The sequence below is a fragment of the Bos grunniens genome, chromosome 6 (genome assembly GCF_055505025.1).
Source record: "Bos grunniens cultivar Pamir isolate PY7600 chromosome 6, Bosgru_T2T1.0, whole genome shotgun sequence".
Lineage (NCBI taxonomy): Eukaryota > Metazoa > Chordata > Mammalia > Artiodactyla > Bovidae > Bos > Bos grunniens.
This window is the reverse complement of record NC_141170.1, coordinates 22,790,582-22,812,837: the sequence shown is the minus strand read 5'-3', so window position 1 is coordinate 22,812,837 and position 22,256 is coordinate 22,790,582. Positions and strand designations below refer to the sequence as shown.

Here is a 22,256-nt window from a genome sequence, read left to right as displayed (position 1 = left end):
ACAGTGGTCTTACAGGTAATGTGGGAGGGGGTTGATCTTCGTGTATTTTTAGAGGAGCAGCTCCAACTTTGAGGTTTTGAAGGGCTTCCCCTGCTCCTCCCTCAGCGCATCCCTAGGCAGGCAGACCCCTGCCCAAGCCTCCCTCCTGAGACCCTGCATATGCTTGGTTGCTAAATGACTCTTCGCCCCGTTATCTCCTCACGGGATACATCTGTTGGGTGCCTTGCATCCTCAGCCCCGCTTTCATCTCTTCGTATCTCAGCACATTGTTTCCTCCAGTCCTTGTGCCAGGGTGGAAGGGAGCCATCCCGCCCGGCCTCGCTCTGGGATTGGCAGCGAATGAATGATTGGCAGCGGGCATCTCTGTCAGGGCTTTGGCATGCTGCGGAGTAGAAGCCCTGTGCTAATGAATGTCATCTACACCTACCAGATGTGCCACTGGGTGACATGCCAGATCTTTTACATAATGCCATTCTGCCGGACACGAGACAGCTGGGGGAGGGAGTGTCTTTTAATGCCTTGGGGTGGGAGTGAGCATGGCTTTTTTTTTTTTTTTTTTAATCCGGACTTCCCGCCACCACCCATACACCCAATCAGTTCCCCCTGCACTGAGCTAAAACCTATGGCTGAGGGCATCTCCCTCAGAGACAGCCCGGAAACTGGAGGGCTGGAGTTCGTTGGCTCTCTCCCGCATTCGTCGCCTTTCTTCTTCCTTGAGTTTCTTCTCCCCGCCCCCATCCAAATTTAGGACAGAGAATTTTTTAAGTTAAAAATATAAAAACATTGAAGCTGAAATACAAAAAAAAAAAAAAAAAGGAGAGGGGAGAAATGACATTCCCTATCCTCCGTGCCCCCATCCAACCTACGCTAAAAGTGCAAGAATGCACTCCCCCCACCCCCCCGCCCCACCACCCCCTTCCTTTTCCACCGTCCACCGGAAACTAGATGGTATTTATCCCCAAGGATGGTATCTTGTCAGTGTCTGTCCCACGTTCTGGCTGAAAAAGTTCTCTGGAGTGATGTGGAGGTGTCCAAAAATCCACGCCGTGTGGAAGGGACTGTTTCCTGGAGTGGGATGGACAAGGTGGGAGGAAAGGGAAATGAGAAAACCACTTCTGATGGGCAGCGGGTGTGTGAGCGTGTAAGAGTGTTTTGGTCCTCACACCGCCCTCCCCCCCTCAGCTCTCCACCCCGCGAGGAGGAGGGACTGCCACGCGGGTGCCTCGCTCGTTCGCTAGAACTCCGGGTCGGGACTGCCCCGGGATTCAAGGGGGGCTCGAAAGGGGGCAGGCCTCTGCTCCCCCTTCCCAGGGGCCAGACCCCCTCCCGCGCATTTCCCATCACACCCCCAGGCCTCCGCTCCCACGCCGCTCGGACCCCAGCCCCCCGCGCGCCCCGGGCCCAGTCGCCCGGCCCCTTCCCTGGCACCCGCACCCCCGCCCGCAGCCGAGGCTCCAGATGGCGGCTCCTCGCGCTCGGCTCGCGGCCCCCAGACGCCGCCCGGCAGCAGCCGCCGGTCTCTCCCTCCCTCCCAGCTGCTGCGGCTGCGGAGACGGCGACTGCTCGGCGAGGAGGGCGGGTTCCTCCGCCGGCTAGGCTTGGGGTAGGAGCCGGGCCGCCGAGGGGCGCGCCGGAGCTGTGCCCGCGGGGAAGGAGCCCAGCAGGCCCCAGGTGAGGAGCGCGCGGGGTAGAGAGCGGGAGGGGAGGGAGCCTGCCCGCCACCCTGGCACCCTCACACCACCTCCGTCTCCCGACTTCCCTCCCCCGCACCACCTCCCGGTCCCCGGCGCCGCGGGCCGAGCCGGCGCGGGACCCCAGCACCCGCGGGACCGCGGAGGTGAGCGCCGCGCAGCCGCCAGGAGGGGGCGCCCAGCACCCCGGAGCCCCTGCCCGAGGGCGGATTCCGCCCGGACGTCCCGCCCCGGCCCTTGTGGAAGGCTGTCCCGGCCCGAGAGGTGCCCCCTTCTGCCGGAGAGCGGTAATGCCCACCAACTGCGACCACCCGCTTCCTCACTTTTCTCCACTCTTCTCTCTAGCTTCCTATTTGCCTTTTTTTCCCCCCTTCTCGCTTGCCAGGTTCCCTTCCTTCTCCCCGCCTGCGCATCCTGGACCTTTCCTCTCCTTTCCCGGTCCCTTCACCCGCGCGGTCAGGGTTTGTCCGCCTCCTGGGGCGATGGGAAAGGGGGTGTATTTAGTGCCTAGGCGCTAGCTCCCCTCCGCAGGTGCATCCTGGTGGGCCCTCCGAAAGCAGCTCTGAGAATGGCGGTTCGAAAGGGTTGAGATCACCCTCTTCCTGACCTGGGTCCGTTGACTCACTTGGGGAGGGGAGTGATGCGTTTAGGAGCAGTGCTTCCCCTGAACACGGACTTCGGAATTCTCTTTACTGGACGAATGTGTGAAGTTCAGCGGCCTGGCACTGAGCCCTTTTCTCGCACCCTAGAGTCAGGACCCTTCGAGGGCATTTTCCCGTATAGAAAGCCCGATAAGACTTTAAAGTCTGCCTCCCCGGACAGTCCTCCCTGCGGTCTTCCATAGAAATTGTGCCGGTATCAGGGTAGGGGGGCGGGGGGGGAGGCGCTAAAAGGTCTCGGCGCCTGGCGTCCCCTCTAATTCCCCCAGGGCTTGCGCGCGTGCCCACAGGCCCCCTGCCGGTCCCTGCGCGGGACCGTCTGGCATTAGACCCCCCGAGAGTGCGTCCCGTAAGCTCCCGGTACAAATCCCCTCGGAAATATTAATCACAACCACCAGAAAATGCAAAATGTGTGCCCGCGCCGTGTCTGCCTTTTAATCCCGAACGTAATTCTGCAAGGCAGCATCAGACAGGGGCTCTATTAATCCCTTACACGAGCAAATGCAATCTCTGACCTACTAGACTTGTTTTCCTGCAATTTCACGAAGAGTTGGCCTCGCTTCGCCAGAGGAATACCCAAAGACAGAGAGAAAACCGTGAGAGACTGGCGACGCGACACAGCATCGCAATAATGGGGGTGCATGTCAGTCCGGAGGTGCTCCTGCCGTAGAGTGGGATCGCCGGCCCGGAGCCCTGAAATTCCTGTAGGGGCGGTTGCGGAGTGGGCCGGTGTGGGGAAGGTCGAGTGAGGTAGGCGGCAGGCGCCCGGGGAGGTTGGAGCCCAGAGGAAATCCAGTTCTCCTTCCTCCGAAGCCTTCGGACACAAATGACCTCCTCTGGGGCTGACCCGTGGCAACGGCGCTAGGGCAGGCAGAGGGGGTCAGCTCGCTAGACGGAGGGGGTCAAGGTTTCAGCCCCTGAGGCCTGTTCCTCACACTTGAGATTTCCCTCTCCACCCTTCTGTCGTTCAATCAATCACGTTCCCCGTCTCCCGTTTTATTCAAAACCGTCTTCTAGTTCCCTCATAATCGTAATTTGCACCATTGCTTTTTATCTTTGATTAATTAGGAAATCGAAAAAGATAATGGAGGGTCGGGCCAATAAATTAGCCTCAGGAGCCGACGGACGGACGTCTGGGACTGCTGTGTGGGTGGGCACCGTCCGCGGAGGCGGTTTCGGGGCGGGGGTGGCTATGGCGCCGGTCGGACAGGAAGGGGTTAAGCGAAGGCGCGCGGTGCCTGCAGATAGGAGAGACCCGCTCGGAAACCTGCCCAGTGGGCGCGAGCAAAGACTTCTCCCGAGTGCACAGTCGCCAGTGATGTTTAGTTTTTCCTGTTTGGGTCTAGAGAGGGAGAGAGGACAAGACTGGGATAGGGTGAGGGCGGGACTCCCTATTTCTTCCAAAGACGCCTCCTTTTTAGCGGCAGAATTTGGTGTTTTCAGGTTGGGGTCTATTTCTTCCGGAGATGGAAACTTAGATTTACTCTTGCATCCTTTCCTTCCCTCTCCATTTGCCTACTGGTCTGAAAGAGGGTGGGAGGAAGGGAAGAAGCAAGGGAAGGAGAGAGAGAAAGAGATTGAGAGATTCTGTTAAGATCAAATCAGTCACTCCCTGGCCTCCTCACGTGGAGCTGTTCCCGGCCCTCTCCCAGGCGCCCGGCGGGTTTCGGATTCTTCTTTTCGCCCTCCGCGAAATCGATCACGCCTCCCAGACGGCTGAAGGGGGGCACTTTGCCACTCTTCATAGCTTCGTCCCAGCCTCTTTAGCTTTCAATTGAAAACCAATTAAAGGTTTCTATAAATCTGTTAGTTCCCCTTTTATCTGGAGACCCCTGATGCATGCGATATTGCCCTTTAGATGCCTCTTCCGTGTTTTGTTTTACAATTGTTGTATCAATATAATGCCGCCTTTCTTCTCCTGTCTCTATAGATACAGATACACAAGGCAAACCAAAGCTATTCAGTCTCCTCATTTGTCCAGCAGCCTAACAGTGGTGCCCTTTCTCTGCTGCTGCTCTCCCTGCTTCGGGAGCAGCAGTTATGGTAGAAGCAGATGGCTACTGATTGGGGGAGCTTTGTGGCTCTAATACTGAATACTTTATGGAAAAGGACTTTAGCATGCTTCGTTGGGCAGAGGAACAAGAGGATGAGATTTATGGCCAGGAAAAATAAATCTTTTCTAAGTTGCAGCTCCTTCTCACCAGTTGTTGCCTTTGCCCTGGAATGGGGTTGGGGGGGGGATGGGGGGGGTGGGCAGTGAAACACTGAGGATATGGTTTTATTTCATTTCACTCTCCTTTCTATTCCAATGCTTTTTAGTCAAGGTCTTAGAAGAGAGCAGAGGAAGAGAAGTTTATGAAATACCTTAGATTGCTGTTGCTGCATCAGTATTTTCTGCCCTTAAGAATAAAGCAGAAGGGTATGGACTTGAATGCTGTTTGGGGCCATGTTTCCCCCGATGGATTGTTAGTTCCTGGTACAGCATTATCCTCCATTATCCTATTATCTATGGAGAACAAAAAAACATATCAGTGTTCCCATCTGAAAAATCAGAGGACCCTGGTATTGAGAGGATGAGGCAAGTGATAAAGCATATGATGATATAGGTGTCTGAAAGGGTCTGAGCCTTAAAGACGACTAAGGGATACCTATGAATGTAAGCTCCTGGACTCTAAATTGAATTTTCAAGCTTTGGAGAATATATAGATCCCATCCCTCCATTAAAGGCCTCATTCACCCCCAAGATATTTCACCCCTGTATCTTCCCCTCCCAGAAGCCAAAAACAGAATGTCACACAGAAACGCTCTTAACATGCCTACTGGCAGCCAGGTGCAGAGAGATGGAGGCCAACCCCAATTCTGGGTCTCCTATTCCATTCCCAAAGACCCTTTGTCTCAATATTCAAAATGCCATTCTCTACTCAAGACACATTTGTTGAGCATCTTCCATGTTCTAAGTTCCTTTTCCCTGCCTTTCCTATTCTTTTACTTTGTCCCTAGAAACTAAAGAGGAAGAGCCAGAAGGAAAGGCATGTAGCTTTCAGAAGTGTCACCTAATTTACTGCCACAAGCTGCCTCTTCCCCGTGGTGTGCACTACCACCCAACATGGCCACATGCACCTTTACATTGTTCCTCTCTGAAGAGGATAAAAAGATTAGGAGAACTAAGATTAAAAAACTGTATTTACCCAGCATTTCAAAGTGGCAGACACTGAGATGCTTTAAATAATTAACTGTTTAGGCTCTTACCATGTGCTAGACTAAATGCCCCCAACAGGCTTATCACCTTTAATTCTTACAACCCTTTGAGTTAAGGATTATCAACCCTAGTTCACAGATCCCCTTCCTTCACAGGAAACAGGAGAACAGAGAAGCTAACCCAAGCAACTGGGCCAGCTGGGTTCTGAACCCAGGCTTGCTTTTACAATAGTCATGGTGACTCTGAGACCAATGGTGTTTCTGCTATTTTCCAAACAAGGAAATTAGACCTCAGAGAGGTTAAGTGTGTGCTCAAAGACACACAGGTAGTAGACTGCAGGCTCGGGGTTCAAATCTAAGTGTTTAGGATCCCAAATTTTGGTCCAATGGTTCCAGGACCCTTCAGAAGAAAGAGCCCACACTGACCTCTGTTACCTGTCCCTGCCCAGGCAGGAGGGTTCATGAGACTGTAGGCCTGGGGCAAAGGCACTGCGACTGAAGAGGCCCGAAAGCAGCAGGGACCGGGGCAAGGAGGCTTTGCCCCAAGCCCTGGCCTGGGACTAGGGGGCGCCGTGCAGCCCACAAGGCCCCGCGCAGACCGCGTGTGGACGTTGGGGGCGGGGCCAGGGTGCGACCACGTGGCTGAGGCCCGGCTGTAGTGCAGGTCCGGCAGCTATAAACGCTAGCGTGTGTAGGGGAGGTCCAGGAATGCCCACCCGGTCTCAGGGCCACCTGCTCCTGAGCCCCACGGTTGCGCCTCAGCCCTTTGTGGAAGAGAAAGGGCCGCGCGGCTCCCAGGCCCTGAGTCCCGGTCGGGGCCGGCAGCCGGGGCTTCAGGTTCTTCTGCCCCACCCGGCTCTGGCATTCTGGCCAGGGCACTTGAGTCGGTCAGCGCTGAGTTCCCAAGCCCATCACCCCACGGGGTCGCGCTGCCCGGATTTGCCCGCGTTTCCAACGTGCGACGCTGCCAGGTCTAAAGAAAAGACTCAGGCCGGAATGAGGGATAGAAGTCCAATCTCCCAGGATCCTGCCCGAAAAACCGCTCGTTCTACCGTAAAGTCTGTGTTTGGGCCCTTGGGGATCCCTGAACACCTAGACACATCCCTCATACCTTCTTACTTTATCCTCCAGGACTTCCTTCCTGTTAGAAACATCGAGAAATCCTCAGCCTTCACTGAGTGGCTTTGAAAGCGGGGGCACAGTACAATTCTTAAATTTTCTGAAAGGGAAGCCAAGGCAGTGTTACTATCAGTAAGAGTAGCAAGCACTGAAATAGGTGTTTAATGTGTGCTAGGCATTTTTCTCTGCGCTTGCTAAATATCAACTCAGCCCTTACAGTAACGTCATAAAAAGAGCTGTCTTTATTACCCTTGGTTCACAGAAGAAGGCCTAAAAAACGGACGGGTTAAATTCCTGCCACGCGTCAGGGGTCAGGATTCGAACAGAAGTAGATAGTTGCTCTGATAGAGTCGTGGCCTAAACTTGAGTTGTTGGTGGCCCTTCTCGGGTCAGTTCTCTAGACGTCTGAAAAGAACGTTCCTTTATGAAGGCATTGAGACCTCTCTGGGACGGCCAAGGCTGAAATGAAACTAACTCCGGCTCTTGGAAGTAATCCCTTACCATCTGCTCAGCAACTGGCTTTCCAAAGCGCGCTCGCCCTGGTTTCCTCACTGAGTCCTCCCCGCGACCCCGGAGGCAGCTCTGGCCAGCCTTAGTTCGCCCGAGGAGAAAATCCAAGGCTGGGAAAGGTCACGGGCAGCTCAGCTAGTAAAAGATCTGAAAAAGGGGATGGGGGCGCCGTGTGAGGACCGCCCAGAGGGGCGTGTGGGGGGTGGGGGGAGCTGCGGTACCCAAAAGCCCAGCGCTCCAGAAGCCTTACCACAGGAAAACTAGGCGCTTAGCAGGAGGCCAGAGTTGGCGCTAATTCCAGGGAGGCGGTAGGAGACTGGAGGACGCAGAACACTTGGAGGGGAGGGGGCTTAACTGCACTTCCTCCCACCTTAGGCCGGGGCGTGTCTGTCCCCGCACTGGGAGCGCTGCGTGTCTTCTTGCTCAATGTGGCCGGCTTGCTAGCGCTGCTTCTGAAAGAGTAACCCTCCACTGAAAGCTTGTCTGGTTCTGGCCAGTGTCACTCCAAATGTGATGGGAGTGTTGTCTGCCCTCTGTGTACTGTCCGGGTAAGGCTCTCTTTGGGTCCATCGTGAGGAGACCTCCTTAGCCCACCAAGTTCATCTCTGTCATTCGGCTTTCTCTGCACTCATAGCTCTGTCCCCCTTTACTGAGACCTGCAGACTGCTGCGGGGAATCCAGATAATCAAGAATTGTCTTAGGCTAGCAAACATTTCCCTGCCTAGCCTTGAGGCCCAAATGTCTGGTCTAACTCAGCTGTGAGTGGCTTTAGGGATAGAAAAACTAATTCAGTCCCCCAGATAAGAAATGGAACTGGCTGCACTCTCAGAGCATTGACTTTCGCCAGGACATTTTCACAAGTTCAGAAGCTCCTTGGAAACTTCCTAGTATGTCAGTCAGGTAAACTGACTCTAGAATGTAGATAACACTGTGAGGCACCTGATTACATACGCAAGATACTTGAGTGATATATATAAAACACATTCTTCAGAACTCTATTGTTTTGCTTCTCTGGGAGCAATTGCTTTCCTGTATGATGTCACATATTTTCTCAAAACCATCTTACATGAAAACATGCAACAAGAAGTGACTACTTTGTAGACATGCAGCCAAGAAAAATCTCTCCTTTCCCCTCGTCCCCCCCCCACCCCCCCCCACATATACATGACCATGTCTGATCAGGTATAAAATTGTTCAGACAGAATTGGATTCTAGGTCTTCAGGAAACTCAACATTCAGGTCTTTAAATTCAGTGTATTTATTCTTCTCAGGAATTTGTGAATTTTTTTTCACAATTCTGGATAGTATTTATTTTTAAAGTATGGGTTTTCTTTAAAACTTTAGAGGACATTATGAATTATATCTTGGTTACCTTTATATTACATCACCAGAAGACTAGCAAATCAATGTGGAAGTTGGCTTTTCAGTAAGAAAGTATTATACAAGAGAACAAATACAAGTTTCAGTCCCCCTGCCTATCATTTTTGCCACTTTGTAATGTACATGCAATATTGCCTATAGTAGTGATGATATTACTATTGTTCGTGACCTACACTGATCGTTTTTTAGTGCTGATGAAAAAAACTCTAGGCCTTCCATCTACTATTTTGGGAGACATTCCCCCTGTGGTGCTAGATTAATACCCCCAGATTAAATTATGAAATACATGCAACTCATTTGAAATCATGAAAGATAATTTTCACTCAAACAATCCAATTTGCAAGATGACCAGGGAAGCAGTTTGTGTATGAGGACGTAGTTTGTGAAAAAATTAAACTATTTCCAAGGCTCTAACAAAGTAATGTGAGTCGTCCCTGTTGTGGTGAGTGATGGATATCTATTGCCCCTATCCTTTTCATTCTTTTTCTTTTTTGCCTCCCTTTTTGTTAGAGAAAATCAGATGTCTCCTCAGGCTTCAGAAAAGTATGCCATGGACAGATTCTTAGCTAGAAAGTCCTGGGTGTGCATGCATTCTGACAAGACCCCCTTCCCAGGAGAGGAATGCTATATGCTGCTCAAAGGTTAGCTGTGATCAGGTGCCAGGGAGTCAAATCTGCCTAGTATGAACCCACTATTTCAGTAAGCATCTCTTTTAACCTAGGAATCAAACTGGAGTCTTGTCTCTTGAGGCTCCTGCATTGGTAAGGTGGATTCTTTACCAACTGTACCACCTGGGAAGCCTAAAATAAAGGGGAAAAGAGGTAGAAGTCAGGTGCTGAGTACTGGGATAATTCCCTTGTCTTGGCTGTGTAAAGAAATTTGATGTAGAGCCTCTCAACTTGGTGGCATTCCTAAGGCCTAGAGTCAGTCTTCTCAAAATCTGATGATCCCTCCAATCTGAGACTGCTGGACACCCCTTGGTCCCCTATCTGTCTGGAAACCCTGACCCAGAGGATAAGGAGGGGCTGACTATGGCCCTGTCTACATTTTCTTCCTCTTACCCTACTCCACCTTGGAGAAGGAAATGGCCACCCACTCCAGTATTCTTGCCTGGAAAATCCCATGGACAGAGGAATCTGGTGAGTGGCTACAGTCCATGGAGTTGCAAAAGAGTCTGACACTACTTAGTAGGTAAACAACAACCCTACTCCATCTACTAAGGTATATTCAAGGACTGTATGTATGATTCTGGGGAGGACTTTGTAGCCTGAGGATTAGACGGAATATTCCTTGCTAGATCTCTAGATAGTCACCTGGGAGGGGTATAAAATCTGAGAGAATGCAGGGGGCCAGGATACTGGATAGTAGATCTGGTTCACGGGTTACATTCACACAGGTGAGCATGAGGCATTCAATTCATTTAGTGGTTGCCTTCAGGATCACCACAGTTTCCTTGCTCTGCTGGAAGTCATTTTCAGAAGCCCTTAAGCCAGCTGACTACGATTTAGATCCAGGAGAGAAAGTGAATTGCACAAAGGCTATCCAGCTCTAAGCTGAACTCCAACAGAAGGAAGGGCAAATGGAACTTGAGATCCCTCAGAGAGAAGGTTTTACGGCTATAATGATGATTGCAGTTGTAGCAACAGGATTAAGAACAGTTACCATCTATTGAGAAAGAGGAAGAGCCAAAGAGAGAAAAATGTGAGTGAGGAGTAATGATCCCTGCAGTTGGAAGCTGGAGTCCCTCTTCACAGGCTACAAAATTATCCATCCTTTGAGTCTCTGGCTGTCCTAGAATGAGCCTAGGAAACATTAATTCATTTATAACCTATTGAATCTGCTGTAACCCTTGGTGAGGAACAGACCCAGACTGATTTTGCCATGAATATTTATATAAAGTAAAGTGCCCCCTCCCCATTCCTGTAAACCTTTATCCAGTTCAGCCAATTGCCTCTTCTTGCCTCTAACTTATCCCTTAGAAAGTTCTTTATCCTCCTTGGTAAGGCTAGGGCAGTGCAGTACCCCTCCATGAAATTCCTTAATCTGTCTCCCCCAATCTCCCCATAGCTCCTTCCAGATACCTCCCTGTAGGAAACTGATATGTTTAGGAAAAAGTCTCCACCATCTATCTGCTTCTTTGGCATCATCTTGTCTTCCAGTGTGAAAATATATAATATTATATACCTATATATTTCAAACTAAGTCTTTGCTGGTGTAGTGATTTGGAGATATGATTGGAGGGAGATGAGCCAGGACTTGGAAAGGGAGAGAGAAAGAAAAATAATGTTTCATTCTTATAAAGTAATAATCCTTCTGAGTGAGTTATTCTTGGAGACTTTACCTGCCTCCTATCACACAAGTTGAGATATTTGAGGCCCTCTTTCTCTACCCTGGGAGGAAAAAGGACATTTCCATTGTAACACTCTCAAGTATCAGATTTCCTTTCTTACCCTTTCTCCACCCTCTCACTTAGGTCATAAAAGGCACCGTCTCAGGAATCATTCATCAACCTCTCTTCAGCCTTCTCTTCCAAAACAATACTGCAGTTGTCTACACATGTATTTTCTGCCATAACTCCAAGAAGCCTTGTTAAAGTGGGGCAAGGCAAATACCCTCACTCTTACTGCCATCCCTCTAATAAGTTAATTGGAAATAAAATCCGAAGCAAGAGAGCTCTGAATATATGCACAAACCCATTGTTCCATGTGAATTAGATAAAAAGTATTGACCGAGATATATTTTTATAGTACTGTTTGAGGCTGAATAAATGCCTCAACCCTTCATTTAGTATCAGTGAATTCCAATAAGTAATAATTCAGGATGATTTCAAAGTGGTTTATGCACCATTTTAGCCCATAGATTTCTAGAGAAATTAAAGTAAGTTGTGGATTTTCTTTACCTCCAATTAACAGTTTTCACTTAGGTCACTTATACTACCTAACAAAATATGCTTTACTTAAAATACTAGAAAACCCTCAAAGTAGGAATTTGAAACTTACTATATTTGTGGGGTTTGTTGTTGTTGTGTGATCCATCTAATACATAAGACAAACAGTTGGTTGGATTCATAAAATGTAGGAATTTTTTAAAATTTGGGGACTTTTATGTAAAATCAGTAGGGGAAATCTAATTAGGGGGCAAGATAAGTGAGATTGAGAGAATCAGATAGCTGATTCTCAATACATCTCTCTCCTCTTTGATGTGTAGAATCTTAGTTATTTTCTAGCCTGACATTTGGAAAGCCAAGCTCCCTCACCCCCAATTTCAGTGCCAAAAACATTTATTATTTTATACAGATTGGAGTCTAGGTTTCAGTACCTCAAAGAAGACATAGTCCAAATGCCCTTGATATTTAAGAAAGGAAAGGCCAGGGAAAAGAAAAATGCTTTCTGCCATTTAGATTCTAAGGTTTTCCAGAATGCTTTTATTCCGGGGTAGATCTTTTTATACTTACAATATGTAAGATTTTTTTTAAAGCGGTTTGCATGGACGGATGACTTTTCCTGGGAAAAGCAAACTTCCTATTCTCTTAAAAAACAAACAAAAACAGTAAAAGAAGGCCCTGAGGAGTGTTTTGTTCTACAGTTTGGGAATTAAGTTTGAAAACACTGCACTCCCCCACTCCCATTCCCCATCCCTTGCCACCTCCCCCTGCCCCCCACACACATTTTTGCTGTAGTTTCTTAGGGACCACAACTCTCTTATGGCTACTTCTTTATCTTAATTTGCTGTTGTTTACACCTTCTTCCTTCTCTGAATTCACTTAAGTGAATTCTAAAACACTGCAAGTTATTTTTCAGATGTTTGAGATAATTCTTTTGACATTTCTAATCCCATCACCCTTTCTTTAAACAAGTGATGAGAGATGCTTGTGTGTGTGTGTGTGTGTGTGTGTGTGTGAATGAGATGAGGGGAATAATGAATGGAGCATCCAGTTATAAGCCAAATGGTGACTTTGGCTTATAACTTTGAAGATTTTTATATAGACACATATGAAAACTCTCAGCATTAAGCCTTGGTCATTACATGAGTTGCCCTTAGCCAAACTATTTTAAAGTGTGGACAAGTATAAGAGAAAAGATACGTTCAGATGGAAGGCAACTGCAGTTTGAGGTTTCTTTGAAAAGTTGATAACTAACCTGAAAATTAAGGGCGAATTCTCCCTTTACTTCCTAGTATATGGAGATTTTGCAACTTTTCTTTCTTCAAGTCAGCTTAGGCAATGGGCCCTGTCTAATCAGAAGGATTCCGAATTTATGTGTGGGGGGCGGGGAGCGGGAGAGCAGGGAGCGCGGCTGGCCAGGGCTGGATGAAAAGAGAGGGGAGGAGCGGGGGTGACAGGAAAACTCAGTGGGAAATTCCTCGCACTGTTTTTTAATTTCTCCTCTGCAGAATTCTTTCCAGGCCTCCTAGTACTGTGGGAGCCAGGGGTAAAGATGCTCCGTGCCTGGTTGCTTCACTGGGTTCCGGAGGGAGGTCTCAGAGCATCAAAGCACACACCTTTTCCTTTTAAGCTGCTCTTCGCCAACCCCCAATCCACTTACTTTGTTTGAACACAGGATACAAACTAGGCTGTCTCAAGTCCTGGCCACTTTAACTGGCTACTCGTCCGATTTATCCTAAAGCTAATGGATTGCCCTCTTCAATGTAGTGGTGGCGTGGGTGGGGCTGAAGGAATAGGACTGTCTATACCACTCAAAAGGTCTTTCTTCCCTTAGGAGCAGAGAGAGTTGAATGTAAAAAAGAACCCTGAGACCCCCCAGCGAAAATGTGTGGCGGAATCCTGCAGAAGGAGTCAACTTTCAGGGTGTTAAAGACTTCCAGTCATTAGCATCAGCTGCTGCACTAAAGGGGCAAGCCAGCGCCTCTAAGTGGCTTAGCGCACAAACGAGGCTTCCGAGACGGTCTCGGCCACTCCATCCGCTCTTCCACCACCTGCTGGACGTGAAAAGCTCTCCAGAGCCCACCTCGGTAATAATTTTTACTTTTAATTCACCTTCCCCAACCCCGGGGGTCTTAGAATACCGGCCTCTCCTGGCAGGGGACCCCCTTGGGGACTAGGCGGAACGCGCCAGGCTGAGGGCGGAAGCGCAGGAAGAGCTTGCGTCTCGCAATCTGGGTTTTCTTTCCCACCCGTCTCCTCCTCAGCCCTTCTCCCGCCCGGTACTTGTGTACTGGGCCCAAAAGACCCCTGTAAATCCCCTTCGGAGGTCTGGCGGCGTCTCTACTCCATCCCTCTTACCCAACACCGTGTTCAAGGAAGGACTGAGCCAAGTTTTCACCAAAGCGCATCCTTTTTGAGTCTTGCTCTTAAGGGCTTGGTAGTGTGAGCGCTCCTGGAGAGCGCTGGTGAGGGTTTGTCAACCCCCTGGGCAACTAGCTGCGCGTATCAGCTGCGGCTGGAGGGGCTAATCCACAAACCCCCTTCCCCTCCAGAAAACTCAGACTCGGGGAAATGCGCGCGGGGTCCTTGCTCGCTCTGAGTGAACAACCGTTTGCCAGGGGTTCTCCAGGTGCCAAGAGAAACGGGAAAAGGCCCTCTCCAGGTCTTTTTGGTACTTCCCTTTCCGACCCCCAAGCTGATCACCGCCCCCAACCAGTCCCAGAGGGCCCAGGCTTTCGGAGGAGTTGAGCCGGGCCGAGGTCCGAGAGGCGTTGCCACATGGGGAAAGAGCTCAGGGGCTGCGCGGGGCGCGGGCAGGCCGGCGAGACCGCTTCCAGGCAGGCGGCGCCGCCGGAGGGAGCGCCCAGCCCAGCAAAGAGTTAAAGGGAGGGGACGTGGGCTGTCACGCGTCATTGGGCAGATTATGTGCAGCAAACAAAAAGTGTGTGTCTGCGTGCCAGTCAGTCACTGCATCGGGCCCATCTGTACAACTCTCTCTTCTCTCTCCTCTCCCTACTCTCCCTGGTTTCTCTCTCTGCGTCTCTCCATCTCTCCTCCCTTTAGGCAGAGCCTACTTGACAGCAACACCAACACCTCTCGACATGGAAATACACTGATACAATAGGCAAAAGAAACACTCGTCTGCATCTCCCGGTTCCAGGTGGCCTTATTGGGGCGGTTTGATCCTGACCTTATTCCTGGTAAGTCTCTTTGCCTTGATGAGGGTGGGGGAGGCGGGGGGGAGGAAGACAGGTTTGGTGGGTAGAGTGGAGAATTCTGTCCTCCGTCTTCTCATTATCCAGAAGAGGGGGAGGAAATAATTGTGGAGGGGCTTGCTACTGCCAACAGGGTTATACAAAGGGAGGGGCGGGTGGAGAGCACTTTGCCCAAGAAAAAGCCAGCGACTGGGGCGCGCGCGGCCGCCAGACAATGCCTGCCTACGGGGGAGGGCGAGCGGCTGGCAGCAGCGACGGCTTTCGGAGAGCCGGGCCGACTCTGGGAAGATGCTCCGGGCGGCTGGGAACCCGGGCCTAGCGGAGGATGCAGAGCTGCGAAAGGCTGGGCGGCGAAAGCGACCGTGCGCGGGCGGCAGAGCCCAGGCTCTCGCCCAGCGCTTATTGTGAGCGGCGTGAGGCTCGTGGCGGCCGCCGCGGCGACGCGAACCCCTATTAGCGCGGCGTAGCGAGGAGCTTTTCACCGTATTGTTAGGTAGGACTGCATTTTAATGACTGCGTCCCTGCTGTTGCCCCAAGTGACGGGGCGACCTCTTGGCACAATGAGCCGTTTGTGTGAAAGAGACTTTTAAATGGAAGAGAAAAATTGGGGCATAAAACGCTGAATTGAGGAAACTGAAAAGGAGAGAATAGAATTCGGTTGAAAAGGAGGTTCTGAGAGATGCTGAGAGATTTCAAAAAATGTATTTAAAAGTGCAGTTGGAGATCAGAAAGGCTACCTTGGGTGGGGTAAAATGCCCAGAGGTAAATGCTGGAGAATAATAAAGGGAGTTTCTACTTTACGGATATTTTCTCTGATTCCTCTCTGGCAGATACAGCCCATACTTGATATTTGGAGGAGATAGCAGAATGAATGGAAAAGAGGCTGACCAAAGTTTCCTGCTCTGTTAGCTGGAAAAGGAGGGGGGGGGCACTACCTTCTAATGACATTTGCAAGATTAACTGGTTAATAGACATTAAGATAAAAATGGACATTGCCAATATTGTTCCAGAAAGAACAGCTTCTTAGGAAGAGAATTGGGTTTCCCTTTCCTGCTAACTGTACAAAATATACTTAAATATCTGCCAATAGCAACATTATTGAGGAAAAATCAACTTGGAGGAATCTTCTAATCAGTCAGCGAAAGTGAACAATGCAATTAGTTCAAAGCTGCTTTAAATTTTACATATGATTTGTTTGTTTTTTGACGATAAGTCTTGTAGTGGGGGGGGTGTCCAATGGCAAAGGAAGGAAAATGTGTCTTTATGACAGCTTAATAATAAGAGAGCCCACCACTGGGGCATTACTTTCTGAATTGCTGCAGATTAAACAGCTGGAGAGCCTACTGAGGTCTACTCAAGCGGGGCTGCCCCCTCTTGCCCAGACAAGGTCCGATCTGGGGGAGCAAACATTCACCAGTCATTACACATGCAGTATTTCAGACAGGGGACACTTCAGTCCTGCTCTGTACCTGCTCACTTCATGAGGCACATGCGACTCTACCCACCCCCTTGTATAACAAGGTAACTGGGATTCACCCTCATCCATAAATAAGCATGTCGAGAAGAAAATAATTACCTCTGCTTGCTGCTTTTAATTAAAGCCTCGGAGGGACAGTGTTGGATTATGGTAATGAGCAGACACACGTCCCCTCTTGTAGGCTGCAGAGAAAGGTTAGCTGACAGGGAATCAGTGGCCCTGACACTCCACTTGAAATCCATTCGCCATGCTCCGCTGTCTCTGCCTGCTCACTAGTGCTGCTCCCCTCTTTGGAAGAAAAATAAGATAAAAACCAGCTCCCGGACACCCAACTCAATACACAAGAGTAAAGGAGAGGAGCTTTCCCCTAAAGGTTAGAAGTTTCTTTCCGTCTAGAAAGTCTATAGGCTAGCAAAAAAAAATCCTTTTGTTCTCCACTTCTCTCCCCCTCCCCCCCAATCCTGTCTCATCCTCCCCCAAGGTAAGTCAGAAAACATTTCCTCTTTCCTAGCCCCGCTTGTCTTTCTTTCTAGCAGTCGGTCCACCCTGAGCTCCCCCATCACAATTCTCTTTACATTTTTAAAGGAAAAGAAAGTACTCTTCCTTGGCATCTTTGTCATATGCCAGATTTAATCTGCCATCGGCTTTATTTTTGAAATAAGATCAATGCAAAAACCAAGCAAATTCAAGAAAAATCTGTCTAGTAGTCAGAACATTCTGCCTGGATTCAGGAAGGCAAAAGGAGGAATGTAAATTCGCTTCAACTGTCCTATGTATCTGTCTCCAGTGATGGAGGATTCGGGCATCCAGCGAGGCATCTGGGAGGGAGATGCCAAGGCTGTCCAGCAGTGTCTGACAGATATTTTTACCAGCGTTTACACCACCTGCGACATCCCTGAGAATGCTATATTTGGTCCCTGCGTCCTGAGCCATACTTCCCTGTACGACAGCATAGCTTTCATAGCTCTCAAGTCCACAGACAAGAGAACGGTCCCTTATATCTTCCGGGTAAGTCTTGGTTTATGTTCTGTAGGATATGAGGGTAATATCCTCTTAAAAACAGACTAAGAATCATTCGAATAACAAGCTGAGACAGGTTCTACATGTAGAAAATGCAGTGATACATGCAATTCTATTTTACACACCAGAAATTAGAAAAGGAAAATCAAACTCCAGAGTATTGTCAACTGATTTTTGGGAATAAGTGACAAAATTAGATTTTGAATGCCAGATGTATCTAAATCAATGCCTGGATTCTGGGCTTTCCTGAAGATGAACACCACTTCCTTAACTCTGTGGGAAATTTCACTAGGATTGAGGCTATTTGTAGGCTAAGTGCTTCCTATAAGTACTTTTCTGTAAATATTAGGTGCATTCACCTTCCAATCCCAGAGGCCTTCTGTTCCCTGGAATATTACTCTTTCTGGTTAAGCTAGCTAGTGTCTAGAGTTTGTATTTAAATACAAGTGTTGGTGTTTTGACAATACAACATCATTCCAGCCATATGTTTGAGTGTGAAAAGTCCTGTCACTTCCTATTCTTTCTTTACAAAGAACCATTAGTTGTTTAAGCAAAAATAAGGAAGATGAGCAAAAGTCACAAAATAATTTCTAAAATCTAAGTTTGCTTTTCACTTCTAAAACAGACAAAATTCCACATACTTTTGCAATGTGGGATAATCTAGAAATCAGTTCTCAAGAGCTTAGCACTAATTTGAATTGTAAAAAAAAAATTTGCTATTTGGTATTCATCCAATATATAAAAAGACAGGACTTTTCTGGTGGTCCAGTGGTTAAGGCTCCGCCCTTTCAAAACAGGGGCACAGGTTTGATCCCTAGTCTGGCAACTAAGACCCCACTACCCCTTTGGCTAAAACACACACACACACACAAGCCTGACAACTTAAATAATCTGTATAATTAATGCAGCTTGCCAGGGATGTTATCTTGCCTGCCAGCTGCAAACATGAGGATGGGTGTTAAGTCGGGTCAAGTTTTTGGAAGCTTGATCTCAGATAATAATTCTTAGAGAAATAATAACAGCGGAAATGGCCCTGGCTCCTTTGACTTCATTCCCTCACAAGAGTCTCCCTCCCTCATTCCCTTCCTTCTTGTATTCTTTCTTTTCTCTAAACTGTAGGTAGACACTTCAGCGGCGAATGGTTCCTCCGAAGGTCTCATGTGGCTGCGTCTGGTCCAATCAGCCAGAGATAAAGAAGAGCAGAACCTTGAAGCCTATATAAAAAACGGACAGCTGTTTTACCGCTCTCTCCGCAGGATTGCCAAAGATGAGGAGTTACTAGTTTGGTACGGGAAAGAACTGACCGAGTTACTCTTGCTCTGCCCCTCTAGATCCCACAGCAAAATGAATGGTAGGTTGGCTCAAGACCTGCGTCCGGGCCCTTAGCTAGCAGAGGGGCGGAGGGTGGGGAGCGTTGGGGTCACTCTGGCGCCTGGGCGAGCCTTCCCTCCTTTGGGGTTCCTTGTAGAGAGCTTCTGAGATATAGTCTGGGGTGAAGCTGGGACAGCTAGGTGAGGATGAATCGGGACACGCTAGGCTTAATTCCTGCACTCTCCTCAAATCTGGAGGGAAAGTTAGACTAGGTCTTGTCCGATGTTCTTGTTTTCAGGCACTCAGACCCTGAGAGGTGAAAGAGGATTTGTGGAGGGGGTGATGGCAAACTGGCCTAGAGACGATGCTGAGTAATCGTGTGTGTGTGTGTGTGTGTGTGTGTGTGTGCGCGCGCGCGCGCGCGCTGTTTGCTCACTAAGCAGGGTCGTCCCCTTACACATGCCTGGAGTGCAGCCAACGTTTCCAGTTTGAGTTCCCCTATGTAGCGCATCTGCGCTTCCGCTGCCCCAAGAGACTTCACGGCGCTGATCTGAGCCCCCGAGAGGAGCAAGGCGGCAGCGTGGGTACCAAGGATCACGGAGGCGGCGGCGGCGGTGGCAAGGACCAACAGCAGTCGCAGGAGGCACCCTTGGGTCCCGGCCCGAAGTTCTGCAAAGCCGGTCCGGTCCACCACTACCCGGCCCCCTCCCCCGAGAGCGGTAACCCGCCGGCGGCTGGTGGCGGCAGCGGCGCGAAGCCGTCCACGGACTTTCACAACCTGGCGCGGGAGCTGGAGAACTCCGGGGGCGCCAGCAGCTGCTCCCCAGTGCGGAGCCTCGGCGGCGGCAGCGGCCACCAGGAGGCGGAGCTGAGTCCCGACGGCAACGCCGCGGGCATGGGCAAAGGGAAGAGGAAGTTCCCGGAGGAGGCAACCGAGGGCGGCGGCGCGGGCCTGGTGGGGGGCCGGGGCCGCTTTGCCGAGCGGGCCCTGCCGGCCTCCAAGGAGGACCTGGTGTGCACGCCGCAGCAGTACCGCAACTCGGGCAGCTACTTCAGCCTGGAGGAGAACGGCCGCCTCTTCGCGCCTCCCAGTCCCGAGACGGGAGAGGCGAAGCGCAGCGCCTTCGTGGAGGTGAAGAAGGCGGCCCGGGCGGCCGGGGGGCCGGAGGAGGCGGCCGCTGATGGCGGGGGCGCGGCCGCCGAGGAGCAGGACGCGGGCGGCGGCGGCTCCTCCTCCACGCCCGTGGCCGCGTCCCCGGCCAGCACCGAGAAGCTGCTGGCCCCGCGGCCCGGGGGCGCGCTGCCAGGCCGGCTGGAGGGCAGCAGCCCGGCGCGGGGCAGCGCCTTCACCTCGGTGCCGCAGCTGGGCGGTGCGGGCGGCGGCGGCCCAGGCGGCGGCGCGGGCGCTGGGGGCGGCGCGGGCGGGGCGGGCGGGGGCCAGGGCGCAGCGGCGGACGAGCGCAAGAGCGCCTTCTCGCAGCCGGCGCGCTCCTTCTCGCAGCTGTCCCCGCTGGTGCTGGGCCAGAAGCTAGGCGCTCTCGAGCCTTGCCACCCCGGCGACGGGGTGGGCCCCACCAGACTGTACCCCGCCGCCTCCGACCCGCTGGCCGTGAAGCTCCAGGGAGCGGCGGAGCTGAACGGAGGTTGCGGGGCCCTGCCGAACGGCGGCGGCGGCGGCGGCGGGCTGCCCAAGCAGAGCCCGTTCCTCTATGCCACCGCCTTCTGGCCCAAGAGCTCCGCCGCTGCGGCGGCCGCAGCAGCGGCGGCTGCGGGGCCCCTGCAGTTGCAGCTGCCGTCGGCGCTCACGCTGCTGCCGCCCTCGTTCACCTCGCTGTGTCTGCCCGCGCAGAACTGGTGCGCCAAGTGCAATGCCTCCTTCCGCATGACCTCCGACCTAGTGTACCACATGAGGTCGCATCACAAAAAGGAGTACGCCATGGAGCCCTTGGTGAAGCGGAGGCGGGAGGAGAAACTCAAGTGCCCCATTTGCAACGAGTCCTTCAGGGAGCGCCACCACCTCTCCAGGCACATGACCTCGCATAATTGACACGGAAAGGACCTCCGCTTTCCGCTCGCGCGCACGCACAGTCAAACCACCTGCAGGAGCAAACACGCGAGGACATCCACCACCTCCTTGTGACCGAAAACATCACACCCGGAGACACTCGCACACACATAGGCACACACACGTGGTCTCCAGCAACCCTTACATCCAGATGTTTACCTGTGACCTACACCACACACACACACACACCCACACACACACACACACACACACACACGAGACAGGATGGTGGATTTTTGATCGGGTGGGTTGTTTGAAGGGTTTTCTTTTGAATGCACGCATTTTCACTTTCCCAAAAACAAAGGTACATTTTTTAAAATGTCATATATTGCAACATATTGATGCATTTGTCATACGTTTCTACTTAAATTATTAAGCACTTACGGTTTAGATGTAATAATTATATGTAAGGGCAAAATTTATTTTAGATATAAAGTAAAGGAGGAGGGTGAGATGCTTCCTGCGTTTCTTGATTACAGTTTGTGTTCTTACAAAAATAAGCAAAACAAATAAAAAGGAGGTAACCATTCAGTTTAAGTTTCCAGGGGGAAGTGCATGTATCATGAAATGATTATGGACTTCAATGAAGAATGTCATCATTATGTAAATATGTATTTTCTTTTAATACAAAGTGTAATTTTGTGCCAGTGAAATGGAGTCTGAATAGTTATGTGTTTCTTTTATCCCTGGAAAGATTTATTAAACTTTATAGATTATCTGGGTATGTTGGATGCTTTGACAATAAATGACTATTTTCCTCAAAGCAATTATCGGGAAAGTGTTTTAAAATGTTTTTTGTAGCTAAAGGCTACACTTTTGAGTGCGTGCTCAGTTGCTTAGTAGTGTCTGACTCTTTCCAACCCTTGGTTCCTCTGTCCATGGGATTATACTCTGAGTAGATACCATGTATTTTCATTGAGCCCCTGAAAAGAAGAAACTGCAAAAGAGAGGAATGATAAACCCTGCCCCACTTGTATTATTTACTTTAAGCCAATTTTGAGCCTAAAAGTGAGAAGACAAGGTGATTATTGGGAAATCTTTATCTGGAAAGTGTTGCACTTCTTGATCAAAGCACAAATCATTTAAACTAAGATGCCTGCCATGAAGCTAACCAGTGTCTGGGATGTCAACATTTTCAGCAGCAGGATAAGTAGCATCTTCACAAGTGGCCAAAGACAAATGATTTTCAGACCTGGATCAGGGACAACAGGTGAAAAGCCCATTTTTGGTTCTTACTAGTGATGCTTGCATGGAGGGGTATCTTGTGCTCTAGAACCCTTTGGCTTTCTGTCATTAGTCATTAAGAGACCCTTGGGAGAGTTTCTCCAGAAACTAAGGTGAAATGACCATGGTAGTCTATGTATTGCAAGGCCCTCTAAAGTTCTGAAGAGCTGCACAGCCTCTGGAAAAAACTAGCCCTGAAGTATTACAATACAGACCTAATAAATTTCCTCTTCTCCCTGCCCTTCCTCTTATGAAAAGTCCCTCTGTACTCTTCATATATTGATGATAGTTCTTAAATAGTGTATGTATGTAAGTGTATGTGGTATGTAGAAATCAGTAGATCAAAACCAAATGGTCCTTTAAGTCTCAGGGTAGCATGCACTTAATCCATGGGCATCTTCAGAGTGGTCATTCTACAGGTGCTCTAGTAACCAATACTACACTGGTTTATGTATCACAGGAGGTGTTCCTTCCCATTTTTAATTCCTTCATGTCTTGCCAAC

The 22,256-nt window shown here is 50.1% G+C and overlaps 1 protein-coding gene and 1 long non-coding RNA gene across 6 annotated transcripts; one reads left to right on the top strand and one right to left on the bottom strand.

Annotated features, from left to right (window-relative positions):
- The first annotated feature begins 1,533 nt into the window (after window positions 1–1,533).
- PRDM8 (PR/SET domain 8) lies at window positions 1,534–21,296 on the top strand. 4 transcript variants are annotated; one of them, XM_086407572.1, is made up of 6 exons: window positions 1,534–1,671; window positions 13,276–13,528; window positions 14,505–14,641; window positions 16,921–17,141; window positions 18,273–18,504; window positions 18,908–21,296. In XM_086407572.1, the coding sequence occupies exons 4-6, from the start codon at window positions 16,923–16,925 to the stop codon at window positions 20,509–20,511; spliced, it is 2,055 nt and encodes a 684-aa protein (XP_086263698.1). In that variant the 5' UTR covers window positions 1,534–1,671; window positions 13,276–13,528; window positions 14,505–14,641; window positions 16,921–16,922; the 3' UTR covers window positions 20,512–21,296. The 4 variants fall into 4 exon arrangements, with proteins under 4 accessions (XP_086263698.1, XP_086263697.1, XP_086263700.1 ...); XM_086407571.1 differs by having other exon boundaries at window positions 18,905–21,296; XM_086407574.1 differs by lacking the exons at window positions 1,534–1,671; window positions 13,276–13,528 and having other exon boundaries at window positions 14,503–14,641; window positions 18,410–18,504.
- LOC147370402 (uncharacterized) lies at window positions 3,655–6,871 on the bottom strand. 2 transcript variants are annotated; one of them, XR_015166134.1, is made up of 3 exons: window positions 6,660–6,871; window positions 4,715–4,856; window positions 3,655–4,117 (listed from the first exon to the last, which is right to left on the bottom strand). It is a non-coding gene; the product is annotated as an uncharacterized LOC147370402 (long non-coding RNA). The 2 variants fall into 2 exon arrangements; XR_015166135.1 differs by lacking the exon at window positions 6,660–6,871 and adding an exon at window positions 5,975–6,155.
- Window positions 21,297–22,256: the final 960 nt, after the last annotated feature.